We start from the raw sequence: 27,571 nt of genomic DNA on the forward strand, positions 1-27,571 counted from the left end.
ACGAGGTGCAAAGTATCGAGAGGGGAAATGAGAGTGAGCAGGAGAGAGGCAGAAGAATGGAAATATTCAGCAGAGTACACAATAAGAGTTTAATTATGAATAATACCAATGGTTCTTTGTTCTCACAATGAAGCTAGCTATGGTTCGCCTGGCCTTTGGGAAACTGTTTTTGGCTTCCATATGGGGGCAGCTGTCTGTCAAAAATAAACGCTTAAATCATAACATGCCACAGTAGGGATAATTACGGGATAAAGAACAATGCAATTATGTATGTTTATTTGCAATATTGGACAGGTATTTTGCTAAAACAAACTCTGAGGCTATTGCAGAGGTTAAAATTGCAACGCTATTGTTGAGTGCTTCTTAGAGAGTAATGATCTGCAAAACTGACAGTTTTTGCAAAACAACTTTGGATAAAGACTCATCACTGAGTGCACAGGCAGAAATGTTTCAGTGCATGTACAACACACAATATCTCCTGAAAAGACACACACTAAACATATTCACAATAATGGTAAATAAGTACAACGAGAATCTGTTGTTGTTGGTTCAAAACAGTCTGTGCCAACATGCAACTCTTGTCCTCTTTTCTGTGTTTTTGTGGTCCTTTAAGATGAGGTGAGAAAGAAAGAAAGAAAGAAAGAAAGAAAGAAAATGCTAAAATGCTTAATGCTTTCAAGAGCTAAATGGTGAATGAAATGCTGCAAGGCATTACATGTCTAATAGTTTGCAGATAAAGGACATCTTGAGGTGTGGAGCAGATGATCTCTGCAGGCCTCAGAACTCGCAAACACAAAGCCAGCTGGTCTGACACAGTCACAATACTTCACTGTTTGTATTTGCCTGAGCAGCAGCAGAACGCAGGCAGTGTCCTGCTTTGGGAGCCGCTACAACAGAGATGGATGTTAAAGCATGCAAGTCCCTCATGCACCATAATCGCGAATGCACGAGGGATGTGCATGCAACTGGCCTTCGATTAGTCATGAAGAGGAAGCTGATATGTGATGGCTTCCAATCCTCAAAACAGGACAGAGTGATCGGAGTCCAAACAGGCTACGAGGGGTCGTAAATCTCATGTCTTGTTTAAAGAAATGTATCTGAGCTCGGATGATGGCTGCTGCATGGTAGCCTTAGTGTTTCTGCTTCTGGTGGGTATAAACAGACTGTAGAATAACTGCAGAAAAAAGTTGGAGCTCTGAAAAATCCAATAATCATCTCTGTATTGCTTTTGCATGCTAAAAATACTGCAAAGTCACTGACACTGACTTAATATACTGAGTGTATCCCAGCTCACAGTGCAAGGGGCAGGGGACATCCTGGACATCAGTCTTCATGTATGGAGCATTGTAAACAAAGTTGCAGGCATTCTGCTGCACAATGAACTAGATGAGAACATTTTAAATCATCTTTCCTGCACCGTGTTTTATAAGAATATTTTTTTTTAAATATCATTCCATATCGGACAATCTGCTGCCTGAATATCAGCTGATGATATTGGTCTGGCTATAATTATCTATAAAAACCTAAGGCTTTTTTATCTCTTTCTAAACAGTGAGTGCAAAAGTGCATTAACTGTAGCACTGCTTTGCAACTTCATATTGCATCATGTTGACTCAACATGCACCAAAACTATAATGAGAGTATTAGCAAGTAAAAGTAACACCCAGTGCAGTATTTATATAAGCTAACTCTATTCAGGTACTAATGATTTGCTTGTTATAGTAATTATTGCTGCGAGTCCGTACCCGAACATCTGTATTGATTTAGTCTCTGGGAGAGCAAAGAGAGGGAGGGAGAGGCTCACAATCTGGAATTCGACTTCGAGAGCGAGACAACAATCTGTTGATGGTTATTTTGGTAATTGTCCACAATTGATGAAAAAAAACAAAAAACAATTAAAAAAACCCAGCGTGTGCTGCAGAAGATTCTAAATGATTGTTACTGTTGTTCCGGGGGTCAGGGAAAATGGGCAGTCGCAATGAAAAATGCATATAGAGCATCTAATAATGCGAGCTCTCACAGAAAAGTGGACAGCTGGTGAGAGAAGACAAGACACCCAGCCACACAGTTTACACTTAATTGCTGGAGTGAATTGTTCTTGGCAGCCAAAAGTAAAGATGTGATATGTGATACACAGTTAAATAAAAGATTTAACACCTGACAAACATTAAAATATGATTGTCTTCAAATTGTATTTGTACAGTTGTTCGGCATGTTTATAAATGTTTGCTGATGCTGTTGGATATAGTTACATTTATTTTTGGGTTTTTTTTCCTACTGTGTCAGGCACAAATAACAGCTTGACCCAGTTGGGTTTATTTTGAAAAATGACAAAGGAGCTAAAACGGAGGGACTACTTAACGCGTAGTTAAAACCAGAATCTGACTTAATGCTGTTTGTTTAACACAGACTTTAAAGCACAGTTACAATCCAAGTCAAATAGTTGAAGCAAGTCGTTTCCTAAATCTCAGTTTAGCTAAACCCACACTTTAGTAATTTGGTTTATTATCCCACACTTGGTTCTTTGATAGCAGGCAGACTCATAATTATATGGATGTGTTCCCTCATTTATCAACGTATCAAAACTGCTGTCAGGATTTTTTCCCCCCATTTAACTTAACTAGCTTGGCCCACAGTTGTTATTAATCTCTGGCTCTCTTCCACAGTGTGTCTTTTGTCCCTCCCCCTCACCCCCAACTGGTCGCAGCAGATAGCCGCCCCTCCCTGAGTCTGGTCTGCTGGAGGTTTCTTCCTGTTAAAAGGAAGTTTTTCCTTCCCACTGTCTCCAAGTGCTTGCTCACAGGAAGTTGTCTGATTGTTGAAGCAACTGATGTTGTGATTTGGTGCTATATAAATAAATTTGAATTGAACTGAGCTTTAGCAACATCAGGACTGAGCTGTATTTTCTGGTTTGAGTAAACCACACTCCTAGCTTCTGCTTCATTTCTAATAAATCGCAGATGAAATTCTAAAAAAATCAAATATTATTTCTTGCAACACAATTTTTAATTGTCAGCCATGGTTTTAAGATTTGTAATGTCTATTTCCCCAAGGGGTTGCCACAGTGGAGGGACCCACATTTTGGATGTGCCACAGATTTTACAGCAGGGCTTTGGACCGACACCAGCTTGTGACCCCTGAAGCTGGTTTTGTGTCTGAAACCAGAGACCTTTTATGCACAAGGCAAATATGTTAATCGCAACAACACAATGTCATTATCTTAAGATTTCTATTGATAATCTGCTACTTGGTTGGTCCGGTCGGCCTGATAATGTTTACACTCTGATTCACAAGTATCCTTCTCAAGTGCGTCTTACACAGCAGTCACGTAATTAAAAAAAACCCTCAGCAGCATGTTTTGATAGGTGAACAGCTGAACATGCAGAACAAGGTAAGGTGAGGAACCTATCTAAACACAGGGTACTCTAGCAGGTCTTTGCTGTGCTATCATTGATTCTCTAATGAGACTTTGGTGGAGATATCGGTGTAAATCTGTAGCGCCTTGCTGCTCAGTCCAGCCTGACCTCACTTCATTCTCAGTTAAATTAAAGAAATGTTTTTCTTCATAACTCCGGATATGGATAAAAAACAAAAACAAAACAAAAAAAACCCACACTAATTATGGAAACATCCTCATCTAGGGCAAGATTGCATGACCTTGTGCTAATGAATATATATGAAAAGACTATAGCTGCTGCAGCTCACACCATCTGATGAGTGAGGATCAAAACACTGATCCCTTTGACATTTGAAAGCATGACCTCTGACTTCAGCTAAAGAAACTTTCCTTTCAGAGTAATCTACCATTAAACACATTGTTACAAATAACTAGTGGATATCAAATATTAGCACACAGAACTTTTTATTTTAAATTCACATGAAACAATAATGCAGAGAATAAATTAAAAAAAAATCCTCAATCATATTTACCCACTAGTTTAGTCATTTCTTTCTGAATTACATATACTTATGCATTCATTCAAAAATCGACCGACATTGCTGTCAAAACCGCTGAACCAAATCAAAATCCAATACATTCACATCGGCACTTCAAACAAAACTGAGATTTTATGATGTCACCTAGGCACCCTGGTCAATTAAACACCTCCCACTACAGTTGGCATCACTCAAAAGGCTCATTAACCCTTCTGACCAACCACCAGTCACAATCAGAAAAACATCCCGTCACATTGGCCAATCCCTACATGGGCAACGCAGGTCAACACCCACACAAGTGACAGGAAATTGAATTGCTAGAGAAAATGTGCTCTGTCTGAGCACTTGAAAGACATTTGTTTATTCACAGCTAGTCGCGCAGCCAGGCAGACTTTATTGGCTTAAAAATAAGAAGCAAAGGTGATGCCTAATACAATTTTACAAAGTGCAAATCACTCCCTTTTTTTATATCATTGATGTATGTGAGAAATGTGAGGTAAATATTCATAGATTCCTTACAGTAAGCCAAAGTGTGGTTAAATAAACCGACTCTCACCAATGAGCTCAATCACAGAACGCACAGTCTACGTCTACTGCAGGTTTTCCAGAATATACATCCCAAATACATCACATTTGGATCTTTAAATCAATGTGCCGTTTACTTCGTGTATGACCACGCCTTATAAAAACGAAATGGGAGCAGTGATACATCGCTGAAGCGTCTTTGTGTGCTTGTTTCTTAGACCACTAGTCTTAATCTACCGAGTTGATCTCCCGGTTCCCGGGGGATTATAAAATGTCGGCAAACCTCTAAATATTTGAGGCAATCAACAACTCAACATGCATTTGGCGTTAGAATGCAAGAATGTGAAAACACACAAACGAACGGATAAAAAGGAGTGAAATATGAAGAGAAATAAGGGGATCGGAGCTGTGCCCATTTCGGGGGTGTAAAATATGGAGAAGTGTGGATCATTGGGGGAGCTGCTCTGCCTGGGGGAACAGATGAAGGGAGGACATTCTGCCAAGATCTCTCCACTGAAGGGGGAGCTGAGGGACTGGAGCTCTATGGGAGAAAAGAGTGTGCGCCTCGCATGCTGCTCTCCTCAATCTCGGTCTCACACGCCTGCATTGACACATCCCAGGCTCTCTGCAGCAGAGGGAAATTGCTGCTGACAGGGCCTTGCAAACTTTCACAGCCATTTAGAAAGACTTACTCCCACACTTTTGTCACAGGCATTTATTGCACAAGATACATGATATGAAAAATTAACATTTTTCAAACTTGGCATCCTTTTTTTGAACCAAGTTAGGCTTAAAAACCATTCATAATTTTTCAGCCTTACGATCGGCCCCAGTGCAGATGTAAACACTACACATGCCAAGTGAGACCCCGAGATTATGAAAATGCACAATTTTCAAGAAAAAAAAAATTTAAACAGCCACGCGCTACATCATAAATTTGTACCCCATGAGTTTCTAATCCAATAACAAACACGGCCTGTGTCACTATCACCAAAACACAAGTTTTGTTTTTCCTTAAAGCAGCACAGTTTTTCAGAGTCTTAGTGTACCTGTATGTCCACGACCAACCAGTGCCTCCAGTAAGCAGATGTTGGCTCGCTGCGGTTTGGAGCATCAGGATCGACCATCACCAAGACGTACGTCTTTTTCTGCAAACAGAAGGAGATTCATATATTATTGATTTATTTAACACAGACAAAGTGTTTACCGCAGTGCCACGCACACTGTGATTGGCCCAGAGGCACTTTGAGCAACAGCAGTACCTGATCCCTTCTGCTTTCTAAACAGCCATGTGCCGTTTGCACATTACGTCGCCCAAGGCTTGACAACTGGAGTTGGTTTAGATACTCAAAAACACACACTTTACTTTCTAAGCTTTACGTTACCCTATTTAATGCTGTGTGAATTCTTATTCTATTCATAAAATGTATGCAGACAGCAAACAAAGCCAGAAGAGTGGGTTTTCTTCTGTGTTAACAGTCTTAATTCAGCTGCCAAGGTTAAAGTGCTCAAAGTATGAAGAAAGCTGTCCTAAAAAGGCAATGATACACATTGGAATACAGTAGCTGTGCTAATCACAAACTTATTCTTCCAACAAGTGAGCTCTGTTCCTTCACAGTTATTCTTAAAACTTCATATCATTACTGTGACATCAACAAAATGACAACGTTTTGGATCCGATACCAAATCCTCTCGTTAACATATTCACAGTAACTTTCTGCCACTTACCAAGTATCTTTATACCCCTCAATCTGTCAATGGATAAAGTGAGAGAAAAAGCATCTTAACTAACACTTGATCACAGTTATTGGACGTTGACTTGGCGGCTTAATTGCCGGAAAATCTTCATTCTGTCTGTCCCTAAAAGTTAGAGAATTATGAGAGCAGATTGAATTATTGCGAGAGCACATTTGTCATCCCTGGTCCAGTGCCCAAAATCTGCCAGACCATATGATGGGCTTTTTTTATTTTGTTCACTTCCTCTACAAACAGAGACATTAATCAAGGCTGTTTCAATCCTCGCTGTCCCCCTTACTGTATATCGTGCTTCCTACAGAGGCAATACCATAATGCTATCAGCTTTAATACACAGAGAACAGATGCATCGTTTCTTACATTCTCACGTCGGCTGCCAAATAACACTGTTGGGAAAGTCGGTGCAGGAAAACATTTTCCATGTAAACATAAATCTTACATTTCTGTTTGTTGTGTCCTATCAATACATTCGTGCAGGCCTGTGAAAATTATCCTAAGCCGATGTACTTGAATGAGATAAAGAAGTAGTCATGTATTTTTTCTGCAGATGCTCATTTTCAGAAGGATTCTCTGCCTACCTGACAAGCAGTAATAAGCGTAAACAACTAAGCCTAATAATAGGATAATACTGTAGTCTCAGTGATAGTGCCTGCAGGTAACATCCAGACACACCAGCAACAATAGAGCCTCCTCCACAGCCTGTCAAAAGTGACTCTATATCAGTGACCCCCCCGGGCAGCTTACCAACCATGACCTGTTGCCTTCTGAAGAGTTGTAATCCTCATTTGTACATATTTGCTACCAGGCAAAGAAACTGTGATAATGTAGTTACACTAATATTTAAGTCAGACCCTGATGCATTCAGAAATAACATGGTTTCTAACAACAGATGCACACACCACACACACGCGTGCACGTAGACACACACGCGTGCACACAATGACTAAAAGGGGGGAATTTTAAGCATTTAAATTAAAAATGACCTCCAGTCACAATTACCATTGAAAGAAATTGCACTTCATTGGATATTTCACGAAGGTTACCATGGATGGAAAGACACCGAACGGGACAGGTTTAGTCTTCTGAATGCCAAATTTAGAACAACACTGAGAACATTTCACATTAATTTCCAACCGTAACAACAAAAACACCGCCTATTTATGGTGGGCACTGAATTTAAATGATTCCTGCATATATTTCTTACTCGAATTTCTACCTGTAAGAATCTGTCGGGTCCAGCTGGCATGGGCAGCAAATAATACAAGAAGCTCCCTCCATGCTTGCACTTCACACATTGTGGCATGTACCCTTCTCTATTACGAGGACATTTTTTTTTTCTCCATCTGTCAAAATCCACATTAATTACGCGCAGATATGTGCGAAAGACTCCGGGGAAAAACAGATGCATATTCTGCCATCTGAAATTATTTAGCTGTGCTCGAACAAACTAAACGTATATCAAAACATGTTTTAACGGGGGGCTAATTGTCATAGCTGTACACTGGGAGGCACACATTTTTAAAAACATGCTAGAGTTTCTTATTAGCATTAATTATTAGTAATATCTGAGCCATGCTGATAATTTAAAATTCCCTTCTGCTGCTTATGATATCTATGACTGGTGACGGTTCATTTTCTATATTTTGGACAACACAAAAATTTACATAGTGTTTAAGTATTCAAATTTAAGTATTCAGTTTCTTCCATATACTTAATTTAGACTTTGCACAAAGGTGAGAGGTCAGCAACCCACTCGGTTATTCTTTGTAATGGGTACAGGCCTTGAAAAATGTCACAATATTCTCAGAGCTAAAGAAAGCAGAAGTGAAATCTGAAGAGGTGTTGGCCACAGACCACAGAGCTCCATCAGGCCATTATACAAGTGGAGATGTGAGGGCCCCGGGTGCAAGCTGGAGGCGGGAAAAGATTGAGCTTGCATTCTCTTGGGATTAACCTCCCACTGCCTGCTGTGATCGCAGCAAAACGGTCCATTGAGACCACACCTTGGATGCCAGGGGGGTGCAACGGACCCTGAAGTCAACTGGGCACCTCGTTAATGGCTACTGGTCAGTTGCAGAAAGGAAAGGGGGGGTGCTGAATAATATACAAATTCTATACCTCTTTGTGATTATATGTAATAGGAGTGTACAGGTGATATTTGTTAAATTACATGTATGCCAATAACATCGAATGGATATAGTATTTGCAAAGCAGGAGACGTCAAAGAACAAAGGCAGAGGAAATCTGGTGTCTCTCTGGATGCAAACTACTGTATTACCTTTGAGTGAACTCTGCTGGGGATGAGAATCAGAAAGGATGGGTAATCGCTGCTCTCGTAGAGCCTGCCTGGGCTATCGAGCCCAGTTCTGCTAACTGATGACACCACGGAGGGCGAGAATAAGTTAGCGAGAGGGAGGGAGGAAGGAGAGGCCCCTCTGTGAGTTTACAAGTTCATGCTTTATCCCTGACCCAATCCCAAACTGTGTCGTCCGTGCAGCTGCCTATTAATACATCCTTCGCTTTATCCTCCCAGCTCTTCGTTTCCTTCAGCCTCTGCGCACAGAACCTGTAACGTTTCATTAAATGGTCAACAGTGCTCACTGCTCGACCCCGAGCAAAGCAATGCATCGATCCCAAATCCTTGTTTAAGCAGCAAAAACACTTGAACTCATTTGGTAATTAACAGGTATCTGTGTTGTGATTAAGAGACGGCGATGGCTTAACAACCATCGACTGCAGCTTATAACGAGGTTCAAAGATCATTCTGTAAATACAGAAAAACAGGAACTGTAGAACACGACTGTAGAAGTAAATTTATCAGAGGGCAGAGAAAATGAGTCTCCACCTAATCAGCTGTTCTGTTCTTTGTACAACCAAACAACATTAATGGCATTTTACTTACTAACAATGTGTATAAAACCATATCAAGTGAAGTCACAGAGAAAAGTTGAGTGGACTTTTACATTAGGACACTGAGATAAGGTCTCCTTATAGAATCATGATAGCAGGGAGAGTGGCAGACGGGGAAGGTTAACAGTGGTAAGACTGTTGGGGTCAGAAGATGAGGTTCATACTGGTGACGAAGAGGTCAGAGGTCAGCCAGGCAGAAGTAATTGGATCCTTACCAGAAATATGTGGGACATACAGCCAAAGATTAGATGGAAAAGGAGCGCTGCAGCATTCACCTAGAGGTCACTGACCTTACAGGTAAGGAGGCCCCTCATCGTCATTAATAGCAGCCCATCCCCCAATGCTCATCGGCAGAAGCTTGGGAACCTCATTTTCCTCACTGCTAGCAGCGTTTTAAAACCCTCTTCATAGTCAGCCATAGAGAGCACGCTGGTAATCTGCACCACAGGAATTGGGTGAGAGACAAAGAACATCAAACGATATCTTTTTTTGCAGCGATTAAACGGTCTTGTCATGTCTACAGAGACTCTAGGACCACTTTTACAGTTCACTTAAGGGAATGAGGTTGTTGAGCTGAATTATGGGTAATGTAGTATCCAGTGGGTTTTTTTTTGTTTTTTTTTTTAAAATACAGACAATATATTTCCTTATGTGGCCTAAAATATCTGTCTGCCAGCTCTGAGCTGAACATGGTTCTCCAATGGCAGCTCTGTACCAGACCATAGGAAGCTATGGACTGCCAATCTACCTGCAAAGAGTACCTGTTGCCAGGCAGTGTCCAAAGTGTTTGATACGTGGTTTGGTACTTCAGCCAGACACGGAGAGGAGCGAAGTTATAAAAATGAAAAGTGTCCACTGCAGCAACTGTTTGTAGCTGTCTGAGTCTTTAAAAGAGTCTTCATTCATCCATCCAATTAAATCCAAATCACAACAGTCCCCTTAAGGTACTTTGTATTGTAAAGCAACAAACCTACAATAAAAACCCCAACAATCAGATGACCTCCTATGAGCAAGCACTTGGCGACAGCGGGAAAGAAAAACTCCTTTTTACCAGGAAGAAACCTTCACCAGAAATAGGCTCAAGGAGGGGAAGCCATCTGCCCAGACTGGTGGTGGCCAAGGGAGGAAGACAGGACAAAAGACACAAGAGAGCCAGAGCTTAATAAGAACTATTGATTAAATACATAGTGTTGTATAAACACACGGTGAGTGAAGATGAAATACTCAGTGCACCAGCCCTATAGCAAGTCTGCAGCGTAACTAAGGGAAGGTTTAGGGTCACTTGATCCAGCCCTATCTATAATGAGCATGTCAAATCAACTCTTCGCCTCTTTTTCTGATTTATTAAAGCAGAGAAGAAGTTGTGAAATGCCACTTTCAGAATCAGAACTGGGTCTGGTTTTAAGGTGACCAACATCAGACGTGTTGACATTATAACAGAAACAGTGTTGTTAAAAAAAACAAAAACATAACCATAACACAAACAAAGTTCATCACTTAGCTTTTTGCATGTGCTTTGAATATTCTCCTTCAACTATTACAAACAGTTATAAATAGTATAAATTCTCTGACTCACACTTGAAACTGACCTTTAAAGTCAGAGTTTCTATTTAAAAAACATTTGGTCATTTTGCTCTAATAACCTTTAGTACATATTTACTATATGGAAACATGACCTGCACGCACTAAAGCATTATTAGTAGTTTGTAAAGTTGGCCTGCAGAATTTCCTGTGAGCCAATACATTCATATTTAGTCATTCTTACCAAGCCCAACTATAGTTTTTATTTCTATTTTTTTATAAAACATTTGCACTATAAGATATTATTTACACTTTAAGATATTTAAAAAATTCCAATTTATGCTCCATTTACATCCTTGGCTCCTCCACTAGTGTCTCGATCGTAGAATCCAGAGCATGATGATACTAGACTAAGACAGAAAACCACTTCCTAAAATACAGCTTTATATCTCTACATGAGGTCATAAAACCCACAAGGTTCTTTTTAGATTACATCTAAACATAACCTGAAAAAAACAAGACCTTTGCATGTTTAGACACAGAAAGTTCTTGGTTTAAGGTTAGGCAAATTTTAAGGTTGTGGCTAAATACCTTACAGGGGTATGAACAGAACTAAAATATTGTCTCAGCATGCTGCACTTTAATTTAATGTTTCTTTTTTGCCTCACTGTAAATGCTCACATAATGAACGCACACATGAACGTGGGGTTTAAATAAGTCTTAAGTTAGTAACTTTAACTACCAGATATCTTAGGCAGACAAAGTCAGCAACACATAAAGTCAATGCTTTGCCATTTTGAAGTAACCTGAGTCCTGACACTATTATAAACTCTGATACTGGTAATAGTTTACCACTCACATGGTTTATTGGCACAAATAAAGAATGCAAAGAGAACACCAATAGTTCTCTGTGTGTTCTTAAACGCCTCACACAGTGCGGGCTGCTCACTACCTCCAAACCTTCCTATTTTTAACTCAGCCTCCTCCCACACAGGAATGGAGTGTGAAGTGGCTTATAAATCCACACTTCGAGGAGCCACATGGTCAAAGCAAAGTCACATGTGGCTACAAACGCAGATTCTAGGCCTAAAGACAACATAGCTACTAGATGCCCGCTAAGTAGCTAAACAGATGAGTGAGCGAGCTATGAGGAGGTTGCAGTTCAAGGGGACTCTGAGCAGAATATGAAACACAAGTTTACATAATTGCATAATCACGTTTTCTGTTTGAACATACAAATATGCTAATATGGTATATTTGAATCTAATTAACACACAGCGCAAGGCAATACGAGACAATGCAATTACATTCATAGCCTATAGTCCTAATAAATGTTACTACAGTGTGTGTTGTTCAAGAGTCCTGAACAATGTGCATTATTTCAGCCTCCAAAACCACAAATGAGCAGCTCTTGGATAAACTCTGGAAATTTTTAAATTCAGCCTAGCCTGAACTTTGTTTATAAAGCCTTGCACTTCTGGTGTGAACTTTGTAACTACTATGAAGCCATAGCTAACAGTAAGATAGTTCACAGTCTGATTGAAGCTTGAGGGGGTGAAGGAATTAGTAGCAGCCTAGGGAACCATTTCTGCATTTCTCTCAACACTGAAGACTTCTTTCACCGCACCATGCTTGCGAACACAGCCGTGCTCATGTTAAGCTTATTAGTCACCCTGGATGCGATCTTGCTAGCTGAGGCTTTCAACACTTTCTACTGGTGGTTTTACACACATACACCTACTCACTGTCATGAAAGCATTTCTGCAAATGCACATGCTCAGACACAGCGACAACCACTAACAGGTATTCTGAAGAAACATGGGGCCAGGTGCTTGGATGCGAGCATGAGATCCAACTAGTGCTAAATGAGGCAAGAGGAAAATATTTCTGTCATGTAGTTTGGCTGCCAAGAACACAGCGCAGTCAAACGGGGCAAATTACCTCACTGGACTCATATCCGTAATTAATCTGTCAAGCATGTCGCACGCTGAGAGTCAGATCTATTTTACCAGCAAGTGCTGCCTGAGAAAGTTAAAGGTGAGCACACTGTAATTATTTCTCCTGGATTTGGAAATCTAAATCAAGCACTTTAAGGTAATTGGTGGATGAAAAGTAAAACAATGCAGATCTATTTTGGATTTGCTAATAGTGTAAACGCAACCCAAAAACAGCAGGTTTGCACACATGATGTGAGATTTCAATTCTATAAACAATTAAAGCTCTTATTTAATCTTTATTTTAACAATCAAGTTTATCCTGGTAGGCACATTTTATTTATTTTATTGTTTGGGAGGCGATGAGGGGAAAAAAAAAATTAACATTACTGTTTTTGTTCTAACAGAACAATTGTTTTGGTCTCCCGTCATCTAACGCCACATGTTCAAGTTCTCAAGACAGGCTATTAATTGCGCATCGTGGTGGTAAAATAAATTGTAAGGGTTACAACGGTTACACTTCATGATGAACCATCATGCAGCAGACAAGAGTCTGAAGATGTTGGGAAACATGCTGCCTTGAAGGGAGACTAGTTGTAAGCACTCTGACACCCCATTCCTATTTGGCCATCGGAGCTGTTAAAGGTGTCAGGGCTGTTCACAGGCACTGCATGTTTCACCAGCCAAGATGGCTTCCACATTTTTTCTATCATGATTAATTATGGTTTCTGATGGTAGTACAGTGAGAAAGTGTAAATTATTCCCACATTTTCTTGTGCCCTCCGTTCAGTCACTGTTGTGTAGGAAGATGCTATTGACGCCATTCATGGATGGCGACCAAAAGGCATCTACATGGGGTGGCAAACTCTTGTGCCTATTAAGGGGTGGAAGTGGTGGTGGTGGTGGTGGGGGGGTGCTTGGCGTGTGGGCTGAACCTAGTCCAGACTGCCAGTTGACAGGGCCGGATTTTCCAGTATGGAAGAGTCTTGTTTCAGTGGGCGAAGCTGGGTGTTGGGAGACTGGGAGAGAGGACTGCCCAGGGCTTGGAAGCTTGAAACTGAATATTTCAAACAGACAAGCACCGTCTGTGTTCCAGTGTCACCAGCCCACCCGTCTGACAATCAGGTCCATGTCATCATGGGCTCTGAGTAATTCAGGGAGCACTCATATCACCTTAGAAGATATGGTGATTTCAGACGTCAGAGCAGTCAGCGGCAGAAATAGCACCGAATGATATTCAGCATGAAGTATGGAAGACAGTAAAGTACAGTAAAAATGTTCACCTACAGGCAAAAGCGTTAAAACCACAGAACAGCAAAAGCTCGGTGAAATGCAACCACAATGCTGTGCTCTGCTTTGAATCCTTAAGAAAATGCACAATGTAGTCTTCAAAACACACACACACACACACACACACACACACACACACACACACACACACACACACACACACACACACACACACACACACACTGCATACCCAGCACAGAAAATCCTTAGTTTTGGAGAACTGGTTGAAATAAAATAATTCGTCTGACAGATCATTTTGTGCGTGCTGATATATTTAGTGCTGTCAGAGAGGACATCACAGAGAATGGCACTTACATCACAATGCAAAAACTGTTATCAGAGGAGGTACAGGTTTATGGTTCAAGGGCTCGTCCATTCATAGAGAACAAGCTCAGCCTCTCTGCCTGACACACTGATAAAGACAGCACAAATAAAACAGCTCCACAGCTCCATCTTTGCCTCTCCCCAAGGGAATAATATATCACCCATCTGAATGTGGCACATATTGAATCATTTCCAGCGTTGATGATTCATTTGAATAAATCAGCCTTTTTTATTTTGCCAACTTGAACTGATAGTGAAATAAGGAAAACTGAAGTAACATTGTTAGATGTGAGGAAGGACAGGTGTTAGAGTGTTCTATAGGACTGGTAATCCTAATCCCCTTTCAAGCAACAATTAATGACTACAGCAATAATCTCCGCATATATGTTCCTGCAATTCCTTTTTAACTGTCAACCATAACCTGCCTAGCTCACATAGACGAAATCCAGGGGGATATGTCGCTGCAGGCAGATAGGATCTTATCCTGGATTTGCATAGATAAATGCACAGCAATAACTCGTGCAGGGACAAATATGGTTTTGACCTGCGATGTGTCATCCATCTGACCATGCACTATTGACCGAACCTGCTCTTGGGAGTTTCAAAAGAAACCACTGGGCCAGAAAAAGAGGTCCGCACGTTATCTGCATTAATTCTTAACAAATATCAAATATTTAAAGTGGAAAGAAAAATTAAATATGGAAGCTTCCCAAACAAAAACTTTCAATGTCTTCCACAAAAAAAGCTACGGATACACAGGATCAGCCTATCGGCAAATATGAAAAATCAGCAGCTTGTGCAATGAAAGGGTTATATCCGTATTCAAGCTAAGAGACATACTCTAACATACACAGACACAAATCCTGTTGAGCTGAGCTGAGCAGAGATACCCTACCAGCCCTCCAAGGCACAATTAGGATTTCACGGGGGGAAGAAATCTACATTCCTGCACACATGAAAAAAGTCCTTTCTCCCTCCTCACAACAATATCAACTTTTTACTCAAGGAAAAACCTGAAGCACCACTCGATAGGATTTGGACAAAGAAATATAAAAAAAAAAAACAAAGCCAGGAAAAAAAATATCTAAATTTAAGCTGCAGTTGTTAAAAAAAAAATATTATGGTTGAGGAAAATCCAGTCCTAAGCCTCCCAGTTCCAATCAATTTCTTCTATTCTGCGTGCTATGAAAAGAAGCTACCACTCATAGTTTGTTTGAAGTGGAGTTTTGCTACGTTCAACAACATTTATCTGGATACCCTCAGCGCATGATTTTAACACCTGTCAGACATTTAGTCCAAGTAAGAGAGGTCAAGTAGCTGCCAGTTTGAATATGAAAAGAGATAAACCAAAACAATACATTCCATTCCACGAGCCTCAATCCTAATAAGTGCACACATTCACGGGAACACAGCGCAGTCAAGTCATTAGGACAGGAACATACAGCACTCTGTGAGAGTCTCAATGATCACTGTTTGTTGTGTCTTTCCTGTCCAGTAATATCTGTCAGGAACCTACATAAAAATTATATTGTTTCGTAAGCAGCAAATGCATTTCCTAAAACCTATATCTGCATGTTAAATGTAACAACACAGTTCAGAGTTCTTCTTTTGGGAAAAGAAAACATTTATAATGAGTCATCAGTGTTTTATTACAATCTAGATCATTAGTTTCATTGTAAATGATCCATTATTCATTGACATAACAACACTATTACACTCTTTTCATGCTGTGTTGTATATAATCTGGAATTGTGCTCTGCAATCAAATCTCTACATAAATGCATACACTTTAAGAGATTAGAGTTATAACAGTTATTATAGTCATAACTGATGTGTCATTATCACAAATAAGTCGGCAACTAGTCTCATAAATAAGTTCTTTAAGTCATTTTTCAAGCTAATCTACTCAAACTAGTCAAGATTCTGTTTCTCAGGAGAGAGTATTTGCCGCATTGATTTATGTGATGTCCAAATAACCCAAATAACACAGTTTGTCTGTCTGTTTGTTAGCAGTCTAGCAGTCCAGTTTTCAAGATGCCATGTTTACATTTTGTGAGATGGTAGACACCAATAACAGCTTGAGCTGATTTAATTTTGGTGACAATCGGGTCATGGTTAAGGTCACGCCCTTTGGAGGGAGTTCTCTCTGAGTGCTCTTGTTACAAAATATTTCGTGCCATGTATGTGTGACAAACAAACCCTTTTTTTATGTGTCAACACTCTAAAACGACACACGTAAAGGGGAAACCACATAGGCCATGAGTGCCCTGTTTTTTACCCTGTATGCAGCTACGTGGTATCACGTCAGCTACACTGCACCATAAAGGTGAACTTTAATATTCCCTCAACAGTAACACTTAAAGGTTTTGTGGTCAAAATTTAGCATTTATTTGTTCATTTCTTCCCTTCCCCTCACCCAGTTGCGGCAGAGGGCTCTCCCTCTGCTGGAGGTTTCTTCCTGTTAAAAGGGAGTTTTTCCTTCCTGCTGTCACCAAGTGCTTGCTCATAAAGGCTCATCCTATTATTGGGGTTTTCTTTCTGTATTATTGTAGGGTTTTTACCTTATATATAAAGCACCTTGAGGTGACTGTTGTTGTGATTTGGTGCTATATAAATAAAATTCAACTGAATTGCATTCCTAACGCCCCAGTTCAAAAATAGTACAAGCACCGTGAGAAAGTATAAGCCCCTTCCTGATTTCTTGTTTTTTTTGCATATTAGTCATACTTAATGTTTCAGATCATCAAACAAATTTTAATATTGGTCAAAGATAACTCGTGTGAATACAAAATGCCATTTTTAAATGATGATTTCATTCATTAAAGGAAAAAACCTATTCAAACCCATCCGGTCCTTTAACCACATCTTTAAAAAAAAAAAGAGTTGACCACAATGTCACATTTAACTTTGACAAACATTAAGCTAAATACCACGATGACAATGGATGGTCAAAGACTTCAGCTACAATGAATATCTCCAAGTGTAAACTCTTAGCTCTCCTGATGAGATCTGGCAACACTAATGCCCTCAGGCACATCCATAGAGCATTATGCCAAGTAAGGACATTAGCAATACTCAAGTTTGACCAGGACCTTTTAGTTGGCCGGCTTGTTAAGTGGTGTTTTAAGGAAAAAACACATTTTAACTGTCACAACTGATTCTCAGATTTGTGTCGCGTCTGAAGAAAAGGTTAAGCACATCATCTATCTGAAAATGCCCAAATCTGCAGTCAGGCATAAACTTGGCACCCAGATATATCATGCCATCACTACGCTTCAGTTTTCTCATTATCCATACCTCTTATGACATTCACAGAAAGAAACAAAGCATCCTGCCAACACCTACTCTGTGAGAGAGCTCTTTCAGTTCAGCTCAAAAGCTGAGAGCTCCAAACCTCCACACCACAGTGTGGGCAGTGCTGGCAGAGCCATGTGCCTAAGAACACTGACTGAGTGCAACAGTTGGACTAATAACAGAACAAAAAAATGAAAGTAAAATGGACACACAGCGGGGACAGCCACAGCTCCACAGATGAGAAGCAGGTCGACTTCTGCCCACCTCCCTCTTTATGAGGAGCGGAAGGTGTCCACAATGCTTCTGAGGTCTTAGTGCCATGAGGGGCGGTGAGCTTGCAGCTTCAGCCACTTCAGGGTAAAGCAAATCACTTTAATATGTTAAGAAGATTAAGCTGGATAAATGTCTAGATACATTTTTTGAAAAGCCACGTAAATCTCTAGTGTTTTTATTTGGGGAGGGGCGGCATGTGAGTCAGTTGAGACGATCAACACAAACCCACCAAAACGCAACGCCATTGGGTGGAAAAAATTGGGCTTATTTGAGATTTTGCATTTTAAGCTTCTTGAATCTAAGACCATCCCACCTCTTTCTTATTATTTTTAACACCAACCTTTGGGACAACAAAACTAGGAAAGGGGGGGAGAGGAAAAAAAAACAAAAAACACTGGTCACAGTTTCATGTGCTCTCTCGGCTTAGGCTCAGCCGTCTTATCTTGCTTATGCTGATTTTATAGCTTTAATTGCGCAGGTCAATGTTTTCCTTGAGACTGTTAATCTGCTGATAGCATGTAGAAAAAGAAATACACAACAAAACTGAAAAAACAAAGGTTAAAGTTCAAGTTCTTTAAAATGTAGGCAGCTGAAGGCCTTTTTAGGATCGGTTTTCAGGTAAATCATTAAAGTCACATTAATTAATTGAAGCGAGTGCATACTAAATGTGGGACGGATGACTGACTTTGTTTGCTATCTTAAGAATTAGCAGTCTGAGGGTGTCCGCCTGTCAGCTCGCTGTGTTAGAAATATTGAGTGTGAAAATGAAAGGGAGAAATGGAACAAATAATGTAAAGGGATTAACAAATCATTTGCATAACATTTTCTCTGCTTCCAAACTACAGGGTAAGGAAATTGACATGGAAGACAGTTTTATCATTCCCTCAGATCAATCGACGCGCCAATGGACCTGACTGCAACGACAGCGAGCAGCCTTCTAATGTCAAACGCAAAGTCTAATCTAACTTACCTCAAAAAGCAGTGAAAAAAAAGAAAAGTGTAACTAAACAAGTTGGGAGAAACGAGAAACACTAGAAGAACATTCTCCAAAAAACTTAGAGTCTGTTTTTGAAAAGATACTTTGCCTGAGCCAAACATGTATTAACCTGTTTTTTTTCTTACACTCTTTCTCCCCATCTCGAGTTTAAGACAATAAGACCACTAGGGAGATGAAGGGGATGGCATTATGGAGAGTTAAGCATTATGAGCAGCCCTGAAGCTGTTCTTAAAGAAGGTGAATCAGAGGATTGGGACACAACTGTAACTAAACCCCTGTGCCGGACCACAAATGAGAAGCACAAAACATTTTGGGCAAAATGCCACTAAGCCAAGCTTCTGGGTCTTAAGTAAACTTCACTTGATCACTTATAACTTTGCGATTACTTAGTCGTAAAACAAAAGAAGCTGTCAAAGAAAAGGGGGGGAAAAAAGTCAATTACCTCAGTTTCACACATAGGCACCTCAGTAAATCTGTCTGGAAAGTTTCAAGTCTCTAGTCACCCTTTTTATATTTAAGACGCAATATTCTACGACTAAGTATCCAAAGGAAAGTTTCTAGTTTATTCTACCTCCGCTTTTTTTTCTTTCCCCCAGCTGGACAGAACACATTAAGGAAAATGTGCAAGTTTCTCACTGTGTCAAAGCACGACCGAGTCGTCTGCAGATCTTACAGTGATTCTCTGGCAAATGTTAGGTTTCTGTGGCTCATATAAATAGAAATTTAATCTTGTATGTTTGTCTAAGTATCCACAGCAGACGCACTTCCCATGCAGATTATGAATCTCTGAACAGATCTCGCAGTCAATGTATATGAACCGACGAGAGAGAGCGAGAGAGAGCGAGAGAGAGCGAGAGCGAGAGAGAGAGAGAGTTTCTGTGTGAATATTGAATAATAATGAGGCAGCACAGGTTCAGGTGGTATTTTTATTAAAGACCTGCTGCTTCGCTAAGTCGTCGCTATTACCTTTGCGCTGAGGCAAGTTTGAATCTAATTAACAAATTTCACAACTGTCACCCATTGTCTTCAGTTGTTACGTTTTTTAAAATGAACGGCAGCATTTACTTTTCCTGCTACGAAAAAAGTTGACCTTTAAAAACAAACAAATAAAAAAAGTCCAATCAATATAAAAGAAAAGTTCCTCTTAAATGTATTTTGGTAGGTTGAGCTGGCTTTAGATTTTAGGGCTTTGGTCAAACCGTGAATCATTTTCTCAAATTCAGCTTGCCTGCTTATAAGCCTGACCATTGTCAGTGGTAAGAGCATACCAGAGCTTCTTTAATCTGTTCTTATCCTCCCATTGATAACACAATACATTTTCATGGTAATTGAAATCATATTTTACTCACATCCACTATATACAAGTACTGCTGCCTACGCTCTTAGAGCAAACGTAAGGTGAAGGAATGCCACGCTACTGCAACAACAGGGTACAAAGAGTAGTTAAAAAAACGAATATACTATCATTACAGTGGATGGAAAAACAAACAGGAAAAGGTGGTAGAAATGAAAAATAAAAAGAAGTAAAAATGAGATATACAGGTGTCAGGTACAGTCTACATATAATTGCAAATAAACTGTTCTTTGTTCTTCAGACTTGCCAAATGAGGGCAAACCTTAAACCTCGCGGCTTCCTGTATAACTACCTCTGTTTTCACCTGCAGTGGTCCACATGCCACACACATGCTCCGTGAGGTGCAAATTATTTTTCTTCTGCGCGAGAAGGGCGGGGAGGAGGTTTATTGCCTCGCTTCATCGCAATAAATCTGCATCATCAATCCAGCACTTCTAGTAGCACAAGGTTGGAATTCTTCCCCTCTTTAGAAGCTTGTGTGAATCATACATGTTGTGTAGTAATGGGCTGTGTCTGAATGGAGCGGGATACGGGTCAGCTTAACGGGGTGTTATGATGACAAAGGGGAACATTAGTTAAGGAAATAAACTCCCTGAATCCCAGCCAAACAGGCTGATTTTAATCCAGCAGAGCCAAAAACACCCACCCGATGACAATGAATATGCAATTAGATGGTACACGTTTCACTAACTGACCCTCAACTTCATATAAAAAGTGCAGGAAGTGCCATGTTGGTTCATCTAGATGTGCATCTTCTAGATTCTCTGCTGAATCAAGGCCATCACCTACGGAAAATAAAAACCCTTATCTCGCCGCTATCACATCCCCAACATGAAGACCTATCAGGAATCCTGCATGGGTGGACATGTAGGCTTTCCTAGGAATGACAGGGTCTGTTAGAGAGGAACCCCACCCTCGCTTTCTCCAGCATGCCAACACAGAGGAGAGTGGGCAGCGCTGAGACGGCAGCCTGCCGTGGGCACTGCCAGGCTTAAAGCTGCCCTGTCGTCATCAGAGGCTTGCAGAAAAGAACACTGAGATTCACCAAAAAAAGAGGAGGGGGATCGTTGCATTTAAATCCTCTCTCAACGCCCCCACATGTTTTAGCAAAGCATAAAAATCATTCACGGAAAGAGAGAAAGCGAAAAAGAAAAAAGATAGAGGGAAATAGAGAGGAAACAGCTATTAGCAGCAGTAAGCAAGCTCAAGAGATCATAGTGAGGCAGCTCTAATCGCAGTAATGGTTTAAACCCTCATTCCATCCACCAGATGCAAGAAATGTCTACCCAAAAACAAGGCTTTGAAATCCCCCATGTCTAAGAATGTGCCCTGTGGCTATGGTCCTTACTAAAAAAAAAAAAGAAAAGAAAAGAAAAACAACTCCAAAACTGTCTCCAATTTTGGAGTAACTATGTGGTAAAGATAGCAGTCCTGTGGCCTGTGTTGTTTACACAAACTACATCAATGAAAGATGACCATCGAAATAAAGCGTAAAAAAATAAAAAAATAAAAATAAAAAATTGTTTAAATAAAACGTACCACACATTAGTGTCAGTAATAACAAGCATGACAAGGCTTACGGATGCACAAAAGAACATCTAAAATTAATAATTGAATTAATTGGTTCATTAAAAAAAAAAAAAAAACCCACAAGACAAACATGTCCTTCAGATTAAAACAAAATAGTCAAACTGTGTAACATTAGTGCGAGCAGGCTTTGTATGTCACTTATTCCTTAGTGCCTTTATATCCTACATTGGTTAGCTGAATTAATAGCAGCCAGTGATATAGGTGTAGACATGTGCACGTATAAAGCTATGGTACTTCACTGGAAGTAAAAACAGAAGACCAGAAGTTTATCCGAGGGCTGAATTAAGACCCATGGGAAAGGCTTCTTACCTGCTTTTTTAAAACATGTGTATGGACATGTATAAACGTAAAAACATTTTTTTAACTTTCCATAATTAAAGCCTGAAATAAACCCAAACTTAACAATGGTTTAAGAGGACAGAATTCACTTAAAGGCTCTCTTGTTGTGCCAAAATGCACGCCTGGGTGACCTGCAACAGAGCAAAATATGCACAGTTTTAAATCCTTTTCATATAATAAATGCTTTCATTTTCACTCTTGCTTTACTCTTTCCTGTAAGCACAGCTCTATTTCAAAGGTTTTCTGTCCTCAGGCAAGTTTGCTTGTTCTCCAAAGAGCATTTATCTACATGATGAACTCACTATTGCTTTCTGCGAATCAAAACTTCCTAAAAGCATTTTGGCATTTGCAGCAGATATTAATATTGACTGAAACAACAACAGTTTAGATTTGAAATAGGACGACTTGAATTTTCTTTTTCTGAAATTTGGTTAGGAAACTTTTTAAAGCATAAACTTGAATTCTTCATAATGACCACCTGGTAAAGTGCATATACATTGATATTTAGCAACGGTAGCACAATGTTACTTTAAAACGTGTTATACAGTGCATATACAGTGAGCTGACTCACAGACCTCTGATGCATGACCCACAGTACATAAATGTAACTGACTGATTCCAACTCATCACGTTTATCTTGATACTAAAAGTAACAGGTTCCAATTATTTCTTCAAATGCACTTTATACAGGCAACTTTCAAGGGTGAAAACAGCTTTCCTAATATCTCTCCGAGATAATAAAGATATCAATATAATCACGTATGTGGAATATGTGCTAAATTTGAGGAATGAATTAGGTTATAAGTGTAAAGTAATGACCTTATTTCCTAATTGATCCCAATCATAAGGTGACTGCACTGTGTATTTTGTATATTACAACTGGAGTACAGTCGAGAAAAGCCAAACTATAATGACCAATTGCTTATTACTACTCATTGTAGCAATAAGCAATCTAAATAGTGTTCCAAAGAATTTACAGTCACAGAGGAGTGTTTTAGACCACCAACAGGTTCAAAGGTTAAAATATTTATAAAACTACGTTCATGTCAAACATGGGGCCTTCAGGAATCTGTACTCCGAGCTCTTTCTAAAATGTCTCCATTTGTCCTACACTGATTAGCATTTTACCTTTACTCAAGAGACTGTGCGTAATCCAGCCGTGTTTTCAGTTCAGTCACATGAACCAATGCGTATCCCACTCACTTCACACGGTAGATGCTTCTGAAGATGCAGAGTGTAAGCAGGATTTCTAAAAACACTCCATTAGCACACACGCCAGGTTTTCATAACACATAAGTTCAAAGTGGCGAACAGTAGCGCTGAAGTTTGGACACAGAAATCCGCAGTTTTTGTGATCCTTTGCTTTTGTTTTTGGTCATGAGCACATATTTAGATTGAGGTTTATGGGACTACTGCCCATTGTGTTCTATTACAATTACTCAGCAGGCATGCATCCCGTCCCAGTAATGAAGTGGGTGTTACAGTGGGTGGATTTCAGCGGCCACTATTCTGTATTCTTGCTACCGGGTACAAGGGCTGTGTGGCAGAGAATAGCAGCAGCGCTGGCAGCATGGCACGGTGACAGAAAGCGTGGTGGACCAGCAGACCAACCGCAGAACCACGGGCGACAATCTCAGCCTTCAATAGCGTGTGTTTACATAAGTGTCAGGAGAAATGGAGAATTGAGAATTTCAAAGCCGAGCAAATAAAGTTTGTATTGATTTAATCTAACATGTAATCTGTTTTGCTGTCTGACACTGATTCTAGCAATAAAAGAGAATCATGTAAGACAGCATTACAGATAATACGACCATAGATCAAATGGAGTTTGGGCAAGAGAAGGGCAATAGATCATGTTCAAGCTAGACTGCTTAGCTCTGAAATTCATAAACTAGCTCCTAAATCGAGGTGGCTTTCAATTTAAGTTTTCAATTTACAGATGTAGGATTTTTCAGCGCTCTTTCTGTGGAATGGGTCGCATGTCTCTTTCAATCTGCTGCTCACAACTACGCAGAAAATGATCCACTGATAAGTAATCGCATAAAGAATTTCACTACAATGTAAGGATTCGGAGAGAACAATACAGCATCCTCAGCTAGGTGCACTGTCACCTCATTTTCCATTCTTGCTTCAGTCTATTATATATAAATTGTATTTAGGCATGGATTGTTAATGTCATTTTCTTCTTACAAGCAGTAAACATCATCTGATTCATCTTCAAATGAAACTTATCCAAAATATTAAGGCTAACAAGAAATTTAAAGCTGTAGCTTCAATTAAATACTTGTGATTTAGGCTGGATCCTTCTCAGTTGTACTGATAAAAATCACAATTCACGATCCATCTTTCTCATCTTGTGTTTAGTGTGTTTTAAACTTGAGTTAAAACTGTTTTCATCTTAAACTTTATTAACTCGTGAAGGATATCATGTCAGAGATTCATTACTGAGAAGCATTCACATCTTTGTTTGCTGTCTGTTGCAGCTCATTTTAATAACTGCCACTAACACCTAACTGAGGGTGGTGATTTATTGTGTGTTGCTTATGAGTTATGTATTTTTTTTTCTTTTTTACATTTAGTCATTCAAAGACCAGAAATGAGGACATCAAGCAATATTACCAACTTTACAATTTGATAGTACAAACTATAAGTGCAGATACAACATAACCTTTGTTTGAGACAATTGTTCCTTGAGAGACTTACAAGTGTGGGGTAATTGCACCCCCCTCTGGTGACAGAGGTTGCTGCAATGAAACAATGACGAGTGCAGCTGTGGTAACAGAAGAGGACAGGGATACTCAAAAGTTAAAGTGTTCTGACATACATATAAAAAAAAAAAACCACTTTATTTTAACTTATGATTTCGAAAAGCTGTTATTTACATTATGCCTCTTATAAATGTAACGCTAGAGCTGTCCCACTTAGGTACACATGAAACCTTTTTTTTATTCATTCCTGCCCCCTAGTGTTGGAAAAAAGCATGTGCATATTTCCCAGTTAACGCTGTCTTTACAGAGACAAAATATAATGTTTAACTTTGCCCCCAAACTATAACTACTAGAATAATTCTGACCATTTTCTCTGCAGAACACTTTAACTAATAAGAAAGAAATGCTCATATTTAACAACCCTCAGCAGTGGAATAATTATTCTGTGGACACAAATACAGGATTAGAAGGGGGTATTTCATTGCTCTGACATACCATAAATGAGGTCTTACCTTCTGTGCAGTAGAGAAGTAAACCTGTGGGGCTTTCCAAACTTGGCTGACTTTCTCTCTGAGGCTCTTTGGGATTATGAGACATTGATAAATGTCCAGCTCTGGGTAGATCACCTCTAGTCCACCACTTTATTGAAGAGACATATTAAAAATTATACTAATTCTATACAGTTTTGTATTATGTTGTATTAAGGATGAAGTGAACAGATGCACATCGTGAGACAAACACAGGTAGTTTAACAAAGTGTATATAACCTGCATACAGCTGTGGTGACATGTTTACCTCCACTCATTGTGGGCATGGATGTCATGGCAAAATGGGGGGTTTAATGATTTTTTTTCAACTGTTCTTTTTCCAGGTTAGAATGATTGCACAGCTTACATCTTTAATGACTTTAAAAAACAAGAATTGGTGCACAAGGTTGAATTTATTTTGGATTTTCTCAAATCCACAAAGAGTCAAAAGTATACACACCGGCTCAAATATATACATGCACCCCCACTAATATTCGTTTCAATGTCACTTTGCAAGTTACCCGTAGCAGACACTTTGGAATAACTCTGCCTGGATATTTTAACACTTTTCTTAGCAGAATAGGTAGAATTCATTTAAACTGATTGGTGTTCGGGCATAGGCTGGGCTTTTAAGCATAGTTAACAAATTTTCAATCAGGTAGAGGTGATGTCTTTGGGTTAAGGTTAGCCTGCTTTAGCCACTCCAAATTCAGTTTGATGTATATTTGGGATGGTTGTCCTATTGGAGAACCCAATTGTGTCCAGATTTCTCGCTGTTGGAAGATTTTAGAGGTAATCCACCTTCTTCATTATTTCATCTACTTTGTGCAATGTACCACTGGTAGCCAAACAGCCCCAGAGCATCATGCTACCACCACCATGTCTGACAGCTGGTACATGGGTCTTAGGCTTGAAAGCCTCACTTTCAGTCCTACCAAACACACCTCCTGTCATTTTGGCGAAACAGCTCAATCTTTGTCTTGTTTGACCATAAACCTTTTCTCTAGCAGTCATTTGGCTTGTTTATGTGACTTTGAAGAAGGGGCCTTTTACTTGTTTGGCACCCCCCTCATGTAAAACTTGCTTCAATCGGTTTCCAGTTTATGGCAGGCTTGAGCCTTGGTGGTTCCTGGGTTGTTCAATTTCTTCTCATGTGAGAGTGACAGGTTGGGTCTTCTTCCAGTTAAAATTCAATTCAAAGTTCAATTTTATTTATATGGCGCCATATCACAACAATAGTCGCCTCGAGGCGCCTGTTTCAGACCATGGCAAAGTGGTGACACATCTGAATAACTTGTACTTAAGTACAGTTCTTTGAATTTGGAATATGCAGTTGTTTAGAAATTGCTCTAAAGTAGCCCTTCCCAGCTTGTGCAAATCTACAATTCTCCTTCTCAGAGCTCCTCGGACTTTCCCATTTTTCTGAGTACTGGTCGATCCAATGCAAACAAATCCTTTTCACAGCGACAGACAAACTACCACTTGTAGTCAACCATGATCACTACCAAGAACTTAATAGGCCTTGGACTTGTCAAGTTAAAAGACACTGCAGCATCTTCAGCACCACTTATGAAAAGACTGTGCATGCATACTTTTGACCCTGTGTGGATTGGAGAAAATCCAAAATAAACTCACACTTGTGCACCTAATTCTTGTCATATTATAAATCTAAGCTGCACAACCGTTCCACCCTGGAAAACGAACAGTTCGAATACATTTTAAATATATGAACACAACTGTATCATTGCAAACACACTATGATCACAGCTCTCATTGGTGACTTACTGGCAGAAAGAAGCATCCTGAGAGCTGAGGGTGTGTTCTTTTGCTTCCGTGTGGAACAGCCCCAAAAGGATGAGCCCGAAAATAGGAGCCAGTATGGCCTGCAGAACAACAGCGATTAGCCAGGCATCTATCATCTAGGAAATATTCTGAGTCGAACAGTGTTATTCTGCAGTAACAGACTCTCAGAAACATTGAATTACAGAGTGGCAGTCCAGGTCCAGGTCAAAAAACGCTTGTGCATACCGGCAGATGTAGAAGAGTCTCTATTTGCTCTGCTTGTTCATCAATGCAGTGTGGCTCCACAAAAGCAAAAGAAAATCAATGATGAGCGTCATAATTGACAGACATTGATGGAGGTAAATGTCTTTGGAGAGCCACAGCTGTAAGTGATTTTGTAGTTTTTAATGTTCTGTAAACACATATTGATACATTGATACTTAAGTGTGAACAGAAACTCCAATCATAAGGAAGTTATATCTTCATAAAAGACACACATAAAAGCACAAATC

At 39.8% G+C, this 27,571-nt stretch overlaps 1 protein-coding gene across 1 annotated transcript in view; it reads right to left on the reverse strand.

Annotated features, from left to right (window-relative positions):
• LOC134638965 (phosphatidylethanolamine-binding protein 4) overlaps positions 1 to 27,571 on the reverse strand; it is a 52,908-nt gene that overhangs the window by 24,544 nt on the left and 793 nt on the right. Inside the window, exons 2-4 of the mRNA XM_063489942.1 lie at positions 27,063 to 27,160; positions 25,263 to 25,389; positions 5,511 to 5,609 (exon numbers count right to left, since the gene is read on the reverse strand). Of these exons, the coding sequence (XP_063346012.1) occupies positions 5,511 to 5,609; positions 25,263 to 25,389; positions 27,063 to 27,160 (324 nt within the window). The remainder of the gene's footprint in view (positions 1 to 5,510; positions 5,610 to 25,262; positions 25,390 to 27,062; positions 27,161 to 27,571) is intronic.

The sequence above is a fragment of the Pelmatolapia mariae genome, linkage group LG12, assembly GCF_036321145.2.
Source record: "Pelmatolapia mariae isolate MD_Pm_ZW linkage group LG12, Pm_UMD_F_2, whole genome shotgun sequence".
In the NCBI taxonomy this organism is placed as follows: Eukaryota; Metazoa; Chordata; class Actinopteri; order Cichliformes; family Cichlidae; genus Pelmatolapia; species Pelmatolapia mariae.